At 44.1% G+C, this 14,850-nt stretch overlaps 1 protein-coding gene across 3 annotated transcripts in view; it reads left to right on the top strand.

The window, feature by feature from the left end:
* The window catches only part of ASIP (agouti signaling protein), a 78,819-nt gene extending 72,508 nt beyond the window's left edge, over positions 1–6,311 (top strand). For all 3 annotated transcript variants that reach the window (XM_013189075.3, XM_048072618.2, XM_066978520.1), the window contains exon 4: positions 1,309–6,311. In XM_013189075.3, coding sequence (XP_013044529.3) covers positions 1,309–1,485 — 177 coding nt within the window. In that variant the 3' untranslated portion in view covers positions 1,486–6,311. The remainder of the gene's footprint in view (positions 1–1,308) is intronic.
* Positions 6,312–14,850: the final 8,539 nt, after the last annotated feature.

The following is a 14,850-nucleotide window of genomic DNA, read 5'->3' as shown; positions in this document are numbered from 1 at the left end:
AAGGCTCCAGCGATCCTGCCCAGGTCCCAGGCACACGCTGACCAAGACAAAGTTTTCTCCCTTTCCAAATCATATTGTACTAACATTCTTCAGACAGGCTAGATCTTTTCCAGCTCACTCAGCTGTGTCTGCATTTAAGGATTCCCATGCACAAATCTGATGCACAATTGATTACCGAGCTTCAAAAGCAGACTGGCAAACAAACCTTGCAAGGTAGAGTGTTGCCAAATAACCTCCCCTCTTTCTCTCAGCTGCACAGTCCATAAAACAAAGTGGATCCCATCCCCACAGATGACAGGGAGGTTCCACTCTTCCATTTGAAAATTTTGGGGATCCAAGAGTAACTTGTTACCTATAACAATGTCACCATCTTAGAAGATTCATGTGTCCCTTTCTTTGCTGATGCCACATTCTTCCCTTCAGTGTATAATCCAAAGCTCTATCCAGTCACATTTATAATTACTTATAATATGGGACTCTTGTGGTTTTACCCAGCTGGGCTGCCAAACTCCACCACAACTGCTCTCTCACTCCCCATTATCAGAAGAGGGGAAGAAGAAATTATGCTGGAAAGAAAAAAGGCTTACAGGTTGAGATAACTTAATTAAAGAGAAAAGGAAGAGGGGAAAAAAAAAAAAAGGCTGCGTGGACACAGAGAGAGTAAAAAAAAATATATATTCTCTACTTCCCACCAAGAAGCAATGTTTGGCCACATCCTGGGAAGCAGGGCCTCAATACACATAGAAGTTGTTTGGGAGGACAGTCGTCTTACCAATGAGAGGCTCCCCACCCCCTTCCCCTTCCCCACCTTTTATTGCTGAGTGTGACACCATATGGTGTGGAATATCCCTTTGGATGGTTTAGGTCAGCTGCCCTGGTGATGTTCCTTCCTCACCTCTTGCCCACCCCCAGCCTGCTGGCTCTCGGGGTGTTAGAGGGAGTCCTGATGCGGTGCCAGCACTGTTCAGCAGCAGACACAACACCGGGGTGATACCAGGGCTGTTCCAGCTACAAGTGCAGAGCACAGCACTGTATGGGCTGCTGCAGGGAAAGTTAACTCCATCCCAGCCAGACCCAATACAGGCTCATGCAGTTGTTGCTTGATAGGCTGCAGCAAGACAGTATTTCCCGTGATCCAGTCCCACCACATCAATTCTATATTGCTACCTAATATAAGTCCCACTGCTAGCAACCACCTACTAATCTCAAGCCACAAGTTCCCATAACTCATTTTATTTGCATCTACCCTTTATTCTGACCCATACTTATCTTACATTTGTATGAATTTTCTTTTTTTTGTTGTTGTAGAAAAAAGCTGAACTGAAGAAACCTCCAAAACCAAGGCCCACACCTGCAGCTGACTGCGTGCCAAACTTCAAAACCTGCAAACCACACTTGAATTCATGTTGTAACTACTGCGCCTTGTGCAAATGCCGAATATTTCAGACCATCTGCCAATGTCTAACGTTAAACCCAAAGTGCTAAACCAAACCAGGAACACATTACGGCTTCTGTCTTTCATTAGCTTCTCAAGTATACGTCAAACTGTCTAATGTGCATAGCAATTTAAGTAGAGAGCTTTGAAGCTGGTAGGTTGGATTTGCTCCTCTTCAATGGACAATGGTAGTTTTCTTCACGTGGATAATTCTGTCATAAACAAGATGGGTTTTTAGTGAGCAGACAACCAGGGAGATAGACCTTAAACAAGCATTTTTAGCAAAACTAACCTGCATTTAAGAAGAATTCTGGGTTCTTGGTTTTGTTTTGTTTTAGGGTTTTTTGATTTATCAGTGGGATTTTTTGTTTGTTTTTGAAGGGTTCTGTTAACCAAAGAATTCAGTACAGTCTAACCAGCACTGCAAAACCTGCACCAACAGCACACAAACAGTCACACTGAAATAGGACTAGTTAATCCAGTGAGGGACCAGAGCTTGGGTTTGCCCACAATGACAGCACAACACTAGCTTCCAACAGAGCCAAAACATAATGCTGAAAATGCAGGTTTCAGGGTGAAGTCCTTCCTCACACATTGAGCAAAAATCAGGACTCAAATCTACACAGGTTACTCTACATAAAAAGATGTGCACAAAATAATAAAGCATTTTTAATCATCCCCAGCTGAGCATCAGTATCAGTACATCCACCTCCAGAGTTTTTAGTCCTTCTACCAGTAATCAGTATGTCCAAGGTGTATAACCTACACATATTCAAACCCTGAATGTACCCATGACTCATGAATTAAAAATCAGAATTTTTCCCCACTCATAGCTATAGGAAAGAAGTCTTAGGCCAGTCTCCTGCTTCCATAGAAAAGTTCTTATCACTTCACTTAGAGTACAAAAGCAGGGACAAATAACCAGGACTTTGAGGAAGAAAGGAATGAAAAAAATGAATGTGTTGCCCACGTGTATATCTTGAAGAAAACCATTTAAAAGCAATCAATTTATCTTTTGAGTCCACACATTCATTCCCTGTTATGTTCAACTCCCAGCAGCTACCCCAGGCATGAATTTACGTGGTAATCTCTACATGCGGCATGCAACCAGTGACCACAGGAGAAAAATTATCCAATATTACGTCAACCTTTGAAGGTTCAGAAACAGCCTTGAAGGTATGGATGAAGCTCAAGGCAGCAGCAGCAGCAAACAGGTGGCTAGAAACAAGACATCTTCCTCTTGTTCTTGAAGCTCTTTGCTTAATCTTGATTGAAGGGATACCTTCCACCAGACCAGGCTGCCCAAAGCCCCATCCAGCCTGGCCTCGAACACTTCCAGGGATGGGGCATCCACAGCTTCTCTGGGCAACCTGTTTCAGTACCTCACCACTCCCAGAATGAAGAATTTCTTCTTTACTTCTAATCTAAACCTGCCTTCTTTTAGTTTAAAGCTATTACCCCCTTGTCCTGTCACTACACTCCCTGACAAAGAGTCCCTCACCAGCTTTCTTGTAGGCCCCCTTTAGATCCTGTAAGGCTGCTGTGAGGTCTCCCTGAAGCCTTCTCTTCTCCAGGCTGAACAACCCCACTTCCCTCAGCCTGTCTTTGTAGGAGAGCCCCTTGATCATCTTTGTGGCCCTCCTTTGGACCTGCTTCAACAGCTCCACATCCTTCTTGTGCTGGGGGTCCCAGACCTGGATGCAGGGCTCCAGGTGGGTCCTCAGGAGGGCAGAGCAGAGGGGGACAATCACCTCCCTCAACCTGCTGGCCACTCCTCTGTTGAGGAGGTCCCAACAGTCTGTCCCAACAGACCTCTGAGGGACACCACTTGTCACCAGCTTCCACCTGGACATAGAGCCACCGACCAGCACTCTCTGGCTGTGGCCATCCAGTCAATTCTTTATCCACTGGATGGTCCACCCTTCAAATCTGTATCTCTCCAATTCCACTGCCTGTGAATTTCCTTATACACCTCAGTTTGACCAGCAGGTCTTTGCTCAACCATGCCAGTTTCCTGCCTTCCCTGCTTGATTTCTTACACATGGGGATGGAGAGAGCTCTTACACTCTAAGAAGAGTCCTTAAAGAATTGGCAGATCTGATCTAAGGATCTAAGGACAGTGTCCCAGGAGGTTTCATCCACTAATTCTTTAAAAAGCTGGAAGTTCACTCTTCAGAAATTCAGGGTCCTGACTTTGCTCTTTGCCATGTCCACATTCCTCGAGATCATGAACTCAACCAGGGTGCAGTTGCTGCAGCCCAGGCTGCCTCTGATCTTAACCTCTTTAATGAGTTCATCTGCACGGGTGAGCACCAGGCCTAGTAATGCTTCTCCTCTGCTTGGTTTGTCTAACACCTAGACCAGGAAGTCATCCTTGATGCACTCCAGGAGTCTCCTGGATTGCTTACAGCCTGCTGTGTACCTTTTCCAGCAGACATCCAGATTGTTGAAACCCGCCATCAGGATGAATGTGCAAGCATGTTGCTTCATGTAGTTGAAGCAAGAAGGCCTCATCAGCAGGTTCCCCTTGATCAGGTATCCTGTAGCAGACCCCAGCCACGAGGTGTCCTTCATTGATCCACTCCTTAATTTTCACCTACATGCTCTCAATCAGTTTCTCAGAGGCAGCCCTTTGCAATATATCCATTTCTTAACATAGAGGGCAACACCCCTACCCCTCCTTCTCTGCCTGTCCTGAAAAGCTTGTAGCCCTCTACTGCAATGTGTCCAGTTGTATGATTTGTCCCACCATTTCCATGACAGCAATTAGGTCAGTTTTCTAATTGTACTGTGGTTTCCAGCTCTTCCTGCTCATTTCCCATGCTGCGTGCATTGGTGTAAAGGCACTTCAGCTAGGCTATCAGCCACATCACCTTTTTAGAGGAGCCCACCCTAATTCCTTTGGCACAATTCACAGGTATTTCCCTGCTGCTTCCTAAAATGTCAGTGTTCTCTGGTTCTTCTCTGTCACTCAGAAGTGCATCCCCTTCCCCTGCTGAATCCAGTTTAAAGCTCTGTTAATAAGGCCAGCCAGCTTGCTGCCCCACTTAGTCAGGTGCGTCCCAACTAGTGTCAGCATGCCCCATCTCTTGAAGGTGTATCTGAGATCCTGCTGCTTCTCACATCTGCCAGACTTCACCTCTCCTACTTTTAAAATTCTCTGTTGCTCTTTCTCCCCCACTCCTATACAATCCTTTTTCATCCTGGGAGCCTTACTTGATTTTAGTCTTTCCCCTTCCTCCCACTTAATGGCCAGTCACCTGAGGAGCCATGTACACCCCCAGGGCTAAACTCAAATCTTTGGTGTTCACTGCTTGCCTGCAAGAGGACTGCAGCAATGTTCCTGCCAACACCTTTTTGCTTTCACAGGCAGATATTTTCTGATGATGAATTCCTAACCCCTAAACCTGAATTTTCTAATGCTTTGTGCAGGTCTAATTTGGAGGAAAATTCTCTACTAATTTAGTTCTAAGTATAGCTAGGGGGTACAAAATCTTCCAGGAAGGAAAAGAAAATATAGGTGACAAATACTCTCTAAAGTGGCTCAAGCCATACATACTTTTTCCTTCTAACATCAGTCCAAAGCCCAGAGCTTTAAACATAGGCCAGGTGTTGACAGAAACATCTGTTCACCTTCTTAGAGAGAGATACAGTTGACAGAGAGATTAATCTAAGAAAGAGCCTAAATGATGACAGGATGTTCTTGTGTTCCTCATCTTTTATAAAATATATCAGCTGTCATATATGGTGCAAGCTTGAATTCTTTTAAATGTACATAACTATTTCTTTTAATCAGATATTTTGGCTCAGGAATCCATAAGCTGTGGTTAAGAAGAGGATAAGAAGGAATACATTATGATGGGCTTAAGAAACAGAATTTGGCCCCAACTTTTACTAGGGAAGCTGTAAATCCTGACAAGCTGTTTCAAATTTTTCACAAGAAAGCATCCTAAGTTGATACTAAAATGATATCAGTAATCACACAACTTCAACCATGGGAAAAATATCCTTGTCTTATCAGAACATCCAGCTGGTCATAACAATTGTACTTTAGCAGGGAAGAGGGGAGCAGTGGAGAAAAATGGAAGGAAGGTGAGCCAGAAATCAAACAGCTTGTGCTGTCATCTTGACAGCAGCTTCCACTCATGCTTGGTTGTCAGCTAAGGAAACAGAAAGTGCTGAGGCCCACAGTGAGGAGCTAGAGACATTGAAGCTGAACAAGCAAAGTCCAAGGCAGTGCGTATCTGCAATGAAAGAAATGATTTTTTCGTATGAGAATAAGGTCATTTGTTTTTAAACACATAGGCATATATTTTTAATATAGCATTTATACATAGTGCATTTTGACCAATTCCATTTAGTAATAAACCTTTCTTTCTTTTTTGTAACCAGAATTGATTAGAAAGAGATTGTGCTTTCTCTGCTATTCATCTATCACACCAAATAATATATATAATCAAGCATTCTGAAATTGTTGTTAGTCTTAGTGACTTTACTTATCTAGCTAAAGATCACATTGCATGAGGTATTGATAGGGTACAGAAATCAGTAAAATGTGTACAACTGCTATATGCTTCCTGTATTTAGTTTGAACAGATACTTATACTAAGGAGTTGTTTGTAAGTGCAAGAGTGCCCTAAGGGAAATGTCATCAGCATACATATGATAAAACATATGCATGAGAAAGATGAATTGTTTAATTTTTAGTTGTCACATGCCAAAATAAGTCTGAAAACTTACCAGACTTCAAGGTTAGAGACATACCCAGTAATGCTGCAAGACGGAGACATCTCTCTCCTAAAGACTAATATAAATTTTTCCTCGATTAGAGCTTAGTAGCATTAAGTACAAATAAATCACTACTGGCTTTTCCAAATATTGCCTGTCTTGTGGAAATTTAAAACAAATACTCTATTTTCCCATCCAAAGTCCCAACTTGATTGCTTATAGTCACACTCAGAGATGAGAAAATCCAACTTTACCCTGGTGGATAAAAAAATGGTAGAATTAACATCTTAATGACTACATCAGCTCCAAACTCCTCAGTAATTCACTTGGGAAACTATGAAAGTGCGTGGGAGACCACAGGAGGAAAACAAACAACTCCCCATGGCAGGCTTTAGGATCTTCTCACAGAAGCAGAAATTGTGGAGCCCAGAACCACACAGTATTCAAGGTGAGGCCCCACCAACACCAAACACAGTGGGAGAATCACCTCATTTCACCAGCTGTCTATGCTGTGTTTAATGCACCCCAAAATGCGTTTTTTCCCCCTTGGCTGCCTGGGCTCGCTGCTGGCTCGTGCTGATCTGCTGTCCCCAGCACCCCCATGCCCCATCCTGCTGAGCTGCTCTCCGGCCACGCATCTCCCGGGCTGTGCCCATGTCCGGCACTGCTCCGTCCCAGGGGCGGCACCGGGCCTTTCCCTTTGTTGACTGCCCAATGCTGTCATCTATCCAGACCCCTCTGCAGGGAGTCAGCAGCACCTCCCAGTTCAGTGCCATCAGCAGACTTGCTGAGGATCGTCCCACTCCTGCCTGCAGATCACTGATAAAGATGTTGAACAGGCCTGGCCCTGTAAATGAGCCCTGGGGAACGCCACTAGCCATCAGCCACCAGCCAGATGCAGCCCCGTTTACTAGGACCCTTTGATCTGTGAGGGCCTTACTAAAACCATAAAGCTTACATTCACTGCCTTCCCTTCATCCACCAAGAGGGTGACTTTATGACCACCGGCAACACAAAGCTGGGAGGAGTGGCTGATAGCCCAGGGGGCTGTGCTGCCATTCAGAGGGACCTGGACAGGCTGCAGGGTTGGGCCAAGAGGAACCTCATGAAGTTCAACCAGGGCAAGTGCAGAGTCCTGCACCTAGGGAGGAATAACCCCAAGCACCAGTACACGCTGGGGACCAACCTGATGGAGTGCAGCTCTGCAGAGAGGGACCCGGGAGTCCTGATGGACAGCAGGCCCACCATGAGCTAGCAATGTGCCCTTGTGGCCAAAAAGGCCAGTGTTTCCTGGGGTGCATTCAGAAGAGTGCTGCCAGCAGGTCAAGGGAGGTGATCCTGCCCCTCTGATCAGCCCAGCTGAGGGCACACCTGGAGCATTGTGTCCAGTTCTGGGCTCCCCAGTACAGGAGGGACATGGAGGTACTGGAGCGAGGTCAGAGGAGGGCTACGAAGATGATCAGAGGACTGGAGCACCTGTCATATGAGGACAGGCTGAGTCAAGTGGGCCTGTTTAGCCTGGAAAAGAGAAGACTGAGGGAAGACCTCATCAGTGTGTATAAATAACTGAGGGCAGGGTGTTGAGAGGATGGATATGGTCTCTTTTCAGTTGTGCCCAGCGACAGGAGAGGCAACAGGCACAAACTGAAGCACAGGAGGTTCCAGCTCAATACGAGGGGGCACTTCTGTACTGGGAGGGTGGCAGAGCACTGGGACAGGCTGCCCAGAGAGGCTGTGCAGTCTCCTTCTCTGGAGATATTCAAACCCCGCCAGGATGCCATCCTGCGCAATGTGCTCTAGGTGATCCTGCCTGGCAGGGGGGTTGGACTGGGTGATCTTCAGAGGTCCCTTCCAACTTCAGCCATTCTGTGACCTTATCATAGAAGGAGGTCAAATCACTAAGGAAGGACTTTCCCTGAATGAATCCATTGACTATGCCTGATAATAGCTTTGTTCTTTAACCGCCTTTCAATATCCCCTAGGACAACCTTCTCCATTACTTTTCCAAGGACTGACGTTAGACTAGTAGGTCTGTAGTTTCTCAGTTCTTCTCTCATACCCCTTTTTCAGATGGGTATAACATTGGCCAGCTTCCAGTGAGCAGGGGCCTCCCCAGACTCCCACAAGCTTTAGTAAATTGTTGGGAAGGGTCCAGCTATAACTTCCACTAACTCCTTCAGTACTCTGGGGTGAATCCCACCAGGCCCCAGAAGACCTCCTCTTGAAGATTCTTCCACGATTATAAAAGTTCCGGGGGAGGCACCAGTCTTGGAGGCAACCATTGATGACCTGGGCTTGCCTGTTTCTTTCCCTACTTCTTGCAGTTGCCTGGAGGACGCCATCTGTGTTTGAGCTGGGATGGGTTGGGGAGGCCGTGGGGGCTGCAGCCCCTGCTGACGGTGATGGCATGCCCACCCTTCTCGTGCCAATGGCCTTTCCCAAAGTGCCAGGGACTCCTGACCCCCCCCCCCACCAGCTTCTCACCTGCAGCAACTGCCACCACCATTACAGGTCCTTGCAATTTGAAGGAGCTAAGAGGAGGGATGTGAACATTTGCCCCCTCCACCTTCTCCTCCCACCCCACAGTAACAGACTTCCCCCAAAAAACAGACTTCCCCCAAAAGGAGCTGTTCAGCAGTGTAAGTGCCCAGTGCCATCTTAGACACATTAGGGTACCAGAGACAGCCACTTAAGGCTGGCAGATGTGACATGGGACCCATAGGAGACTGTCCCCAGCTGGAAGAGCAGCAAAAGGCCAGAGGGAAACACTAAGCTGTCCAAAAGAGCAATCAATCACTCTCAAAGTACCCTTCTTAAATTTGTTGTGCCTGCAGATCACGGTCTGAGGTAATACAAAGATTTTATTGGCAGACGTCTCAGATGATAGCCATATGTTGGCCATCTGAGTAAGTCCCTCTCTCACATCTCCCAGAAGAAAAGGTAGGTTTTCAACATTTCTGCAAGATTTCTCAATAAAATGAAAAATGTATATACAATTGCTGCACCACATACACATGTATTTCTATCCAGGAAATCCTCTGAGATGATGAAATCCTGGCCTGAAATAGAGAAGTCCTAAAGTGGCTGTAATAGTGTCGTAACACAATTCACACATGGCATTCATTTAATACAGATAAAGGCAGGAAAAGACAAAAATATCATAGCATGGTTTGGATTGGAAAGGACCTTAAAGACCTAGTTCCAATCAATCCCCACACCACAGGTAGGGATACCTCCCACTGGCTACATATAGCCACCCCAGTGGCCTGGTTCGGGCCCCTTTGCATCAGTGGAGATCTTCACTCTGTGCAGCTGCCTCAAACAGGTAAAAAACAGCATTACACAAATTAAAACAGTAATAGTCAGAAATCAAACATGAAAATACACAACCTCTCTTCCTTGTGTTCCATAACAAGTGTGACATCAAAAAAAAATAAATTCATGAAAAGACTTTAGTAGATCTTTCGCACACTGATGTTTCATAGCAACTTCATTTAGGAAATAAGTATTTGCAGCACTAAATGAGTGTATCAGATGTTTGCTTCCCTTTATTCTTTTCAACTTGTTCAATGTCCCTCCATTATTACTGCTTTCTTCCCAGTGCAAGCGTTTGGCCAGATGTCACTTCATCTACAAAATGACATCACAATAACAGATTAGACAGCATCTCAGGCAAAGGATATAATTGCTAAAAAGGATCAAAAAATTTGAATTTACCTGTTAAAAAACAAACACATATAGGAAGCAATTTTGGAGGGGAGAAAAACCAGGACCAGCACCTCTCTGTTCTGAGTAGAAATTATATTAACAATGCAAAGCAGATACCTACAATAAGCACACACTCAAGACAAAATTCTGTGTGCCAGCCTCATTACTAAGGATTTCAAGGTGCTTCCAAAATGTGTACATAAATAGTGCAACTAAAATGCTGTTCCATTTACTTCAAAAATACTGTTGTTTTTTTTAATCAGGGAAGAGACCACACGGCTTTGAACATAAAGCCCATTTAGTATTCTGTTACAGAAAAGATTTCTCAATTGACGAAATCAAAACCAGAGCGCTGCAGAAAACTAACAGGTTTGCTGAGAAGTGTCTCTAGACCCTGCAGAATGTGACAAAATTTTGGAAACTTTGCTACAGACTTCCTAAATATCGGCAAGAGTTGAATTGACTTTCTACAGAATTTCAGGGAATCAGACAAGCAGAAGGGATGCCAGCCCCCATTCAGTTCAAAAGGATGCTGCAGGATTGTAAATGCTTTATGGTTTTACCTTGGAAGTATTCTTCCTTCTGGAAGTATTTTTCCTTCTATTAATATAGGCAGGACTTTTTTTTTCCTTACTTGGCCTGCAAACCACAAGCAGTCACAAATGGTTAGTGACTTAAAGAAAGGGAAAAATACTTAACTGTAATTGACACTTCTTACAGTTGTGCAAAGTTGTTCAGTAGCAAACAGTGCTACTGAAAAACTACTGGGGCTTTACAATGTACATTTACTACATTTGATTTATCCTAACAAAAAAGGCCTAAAGGCTAAAAAACACATCTGATAAACTTCAGATCATCTTCAAGACAAACCACTGTTATGAAAACAGGCCCATACACGAATCATGCAGTCAGTGTAACTTTCATTTGCCCATTCTTTGTTCTCAGTGATCCTTAGCGTTAGCCTTAGGAAATAAGGATCACTGCTATCTCTATACAGCTCCATCGATCTCCATGTCACAGAACATCTAAGCCACACCAAAAAACAAAGAGCAGGACCTTGCTAGACTGTACTGAAAGTCAGCTGCCTTTTTTTTTTTTTCCTAATCATAGAAACTAGTGTATCAGGTTGAGACAAGTGATGAAAAACATTCTGCCTGTTCTCTCACATTGCTTCTGACTCAAGGTTGGAGGGAGAAATAGAGGCAAGCACTGTAATATTTAAAAGAGAATAGTATTTTCACTGGTAGCAATAGGAAAAGTGTTAACAGAAAATGAATCTGACAGGCATTTAAGGAAACATGCTCTTGTTCTTCCTGGCCAAGTCACAGACCTGTCTAAAAGCTAGCAGTACAATCTGTCATCATTAGTTTCATTTCATTTTACCACCAGGTTCAGTCATTCTGCAGGGGCAGGCTGCCCACACAGCTCCTTGCTGTCCCAGGACAGCCCAACCACACAAAAAGTATTGGCAGTGGAAACTGCTTAAGGCACTAAAAAGCAAACTGAAGTGTACAGGATATAATCCAGAACTTTTCCAAGTGTAGTAACTGTGTTTATTTTAACAGTACTTTATTACTTTTTTTGCTGTTGTTGCACGTTTTGGTTTTGACCATTATCTTTTTCTGTCATTACTTGACTGAGCACAAAGTTAGTCCCTCCTCGTCTTTTTTTTATAAGCCCCCTTTAAGCATTGAAAAGCTGCAATAAGGTCACCCCAGAGGCTTCTTTTCTTCAGACACATATTCCTTGTGCTCTCCACATTCCTCTGACGTATCATACACGCTTTCCCACTTTTCCAAACCAGACTTCCCTTATGCACTGTTTGATATCTCATGTCTCCTTTTATTTTTGCCTTTCAAAACGAGCCTGCAAACAAGACTGAGGAAAGCAGCTGATGCACTGGAAGGCAGGGCTGCCTCAAGCCTTCCTATGCCTGGCCACCCTGGCTGAGGACACGAGCCCAATGCAGACCGCAGCCGAGCTCCTCACTGCTCCCTAACGGCCTCATCGCTGCACCTTTCAGGAAGAACATGTGCAGACATGCAGTTAAATGCATCACCCTGCTTCCCCATCCACTAAATCTGTTGAGTTCCATACACTGAGTAGGAAACTTGCCTTTGTTCCTCACTTTGTACTTTCACCCCTGCACATGTGAAGGTCTCTCTAATTTCAACAGTGCAATGATCTGTCCCTACTTCTTTTGGGATTCTGTGCGTCAAACCCAGAGAGCCTGTGGCTTGCATTTCACCCTGCTTATGTAACATTTGCTGTGCTTCGTTACCAACGTGGGAAAAGTTGTAGTTGTGTTACTGTCAAATGATGCAGCAGGCCAGATGTGGGATGCCATGCAAACCGATGCATGGGGGTTCAGCACTGGGGAGGGAGGAGACTTGCAAACCACAGTACCTACAGATGCTGTGCTCTCTTCAGTGCTATTGTTCATCATTCATTACGTCTCCAGCTAAAACCACTGTAAGGGAACTGCAGTAGGATTGACGATCTGTATTTAGGCAAAAATGAGAAAACTGATAAAAAAAAAAAAGAGCTGATAAAAGATTTAGTTATAGCAGATGTGCCAATAAAAAGCAAGCAAGCAATAAAGCTGTGTACTTTCCTCCACTATGGATCAGACACCAATTGAGACACCAATTGAGAAAGCAGTAGGGAATCAAGGCAAGATAATATGCTTTTTTTTTTTCTTTATAAAAAAAAATCAGCTACTACACTACAGATCACGTTTCAAAGTCTTCCATCCATTCTGGAAAGCTTCTGAAGCAGAACTGAAATCTTACTGCAAAGGTTATTCAAAACTGTCCCTGAAGAAGAGTTCAGACCAGAGCAACACCTAAGTTTGGCCAAAGTACTAATCATACTTGTACCAGCCCTCAGGAAGATAAGCTGCAAAGCTGTACCTGACAAACAGCTATACAGTGCACAATGACAGCTGAACAAAAATATGAAATAGCACCTTACATTAATGCTGCTGATTCACACATACTGTTGACAGGTACCGGGCGTAGCTTTTCTTCTACAGGCAGCACTAAAACACAATTGCACTGTGGGGAATGGGAGGGAGGCAGAGAAATTCCACCAGTGGTTTTATTAGATGCGTTTGATCTAGTCTTCTTGGATCAATAAAACAGAAGATCTAACAGAACATATTCCAAATATAATTTTTATATTTTATCAACTCAAAACACATTTCAAGTCAAATTCACACATTGTTAACTTGCTCGAATTATTGTATTTTCAGCAGTAAAGAAAAAATGGTTGGGATCTATCAATGAAAATGCTGCACTGGGAAGCCACCAGCCTGTTCTCTTCCCCTTCAGCACACTGGCACCTGGCCCTGCAAAGCTGACAAGATGTTTCAGAGCTGGTCAAGCTGCTGGTGCCTAGACATCTCCCTGACTCACTTAGAAAATCACAATTTCACATGCTGAAAAGGAGTCTAAACAGAAGCTGAACAACAGGAGTTTGCATTAGGCTCTCCAGAAATGGTTCTGCACACAGAAACTCTTCCTAGAGATGCTTTCTGAAACTCAGGAGCTGCAGCCCCTAATAATGTTTACTAGGCTTCCCTAGAGCTCTAACCACCAGGAAACACAAGACCTCAAGGTCTTTCTGTAGAAAACCAAACACGTGTATATGCACACACACACAAATTCCTCTATATATTAAACACGATTTCTGCAGACAATCTGTCACTAACAAACAGCAATGTGAAATAAGCCCTGACCTCCTACCTGTCATTAAATGACAACGAAGCATCATTAGCACAGAACTGGTTGTTAATCCCCACTCAACCATCTGACCAATCTTCCTGAAAGATGATTTCCGACCAAAAAAAAGAACACACTACCAAGACTGCTGTGCATTGATCACCTAGCGTAGTATATACTTCACAAACTTAGGGTATCAGCTAGCCTTGTTTAACTTCTCTGAGGCTCTAATTCTCTGAGAATTGAGTCAGAAGTTTATGGACCAAGTGTAAGAGGACAGACTAACACAGGTTACATGGTGGTATGTATCTGATAAAGACCACCCAATGACAACAGGAAGCAGCTGAAAGCTTCTTTAGGCAGCTGGAAGAAGCCTCTTGATAGCAAACCCCACTCCACAGAGACTTCATTCCAGCCACCCCGGTATCTGCTGGAAAGGCAGTAGGGTTGGGCACAAGCAATTCAGGAAGTTTAGCACAGCAAGGACAATTATGGACACAGGCAGTCAGCAAGCCACCTAGATTAAGTGTTCTGCTGGACGTGTTACTCAAAGAAAAACTGGTCAAATATGTGAAAGTAGTCTTGCCTGTAGAGACCACGGAAGCCTTTATCCTAAGCTATACCAGCAAAAGTAGAGCCAACAGGTCAAGACACAGGAATCTTCTCTCCTGTTTTGACACTTTAAAGGCATCTGCACTCAGCTTTGCTCCCCATTGTGAAGACGACATTGACATACCTGAGAGCAACTGAGATGATCAGAAAGCTGAAGAATAGGATGCATGAGGAGACAAAGACCTGAGTTTGTTCAACCTGGAAAAGATGAAGGGGAATTTATTGCTATGACTGCCTAATGGGAACATGTAGCGAAGATGGAGACAGACCATTCTCAGAGGTGTACAGGGATAAAAGAAGCAATGAATATAAGATGTAACACAGGAAATTCTAGTTAGATGTACAGAAAAAAATTGTTCATCTAGAAGATAGTCAAATATTGGTTGATAAGCCTAAGGAGGTTGTGATCTCTATCCCTAGAGACAAAGTCACCTGTGCAAGCTGATCCGCAACTTGTTATCATCAGTCCTGGTTTGAGAAGGACCAGATGGCCCTTAAATTATTCAATGAATTCATAATCCAGATAGAAGCAGTCAAGTCCAACAGCAGAATTACACCCCTGGACTTCAGGAAAGCAGATTTTCAGCTGAGAGATGGCTTTCAAGAAGACAAAGCCCAGCTAGAGAAGAGTAATGAGGAATTTGA

Source organism: Anser cygnoides, chromosome 16, assembly GCF_040182565.1.
Source record: "Anser cygnoides isolate HZ-2024a breed goose chromosome 16, Taihu_goose_T2T_genome, whole genome shotgun sequence".
Lineage (NCBI taxonomy): Eukaryota > Metazoa > Chordata > Aves > Anseriformes > Anatidae > Anser > Anser cygnoides.
The sequence above is the reverse complement of the archived record's forward strand: the minus strand, read 5'-3'. Positions and strand labels throughout refer to the sequence as shown.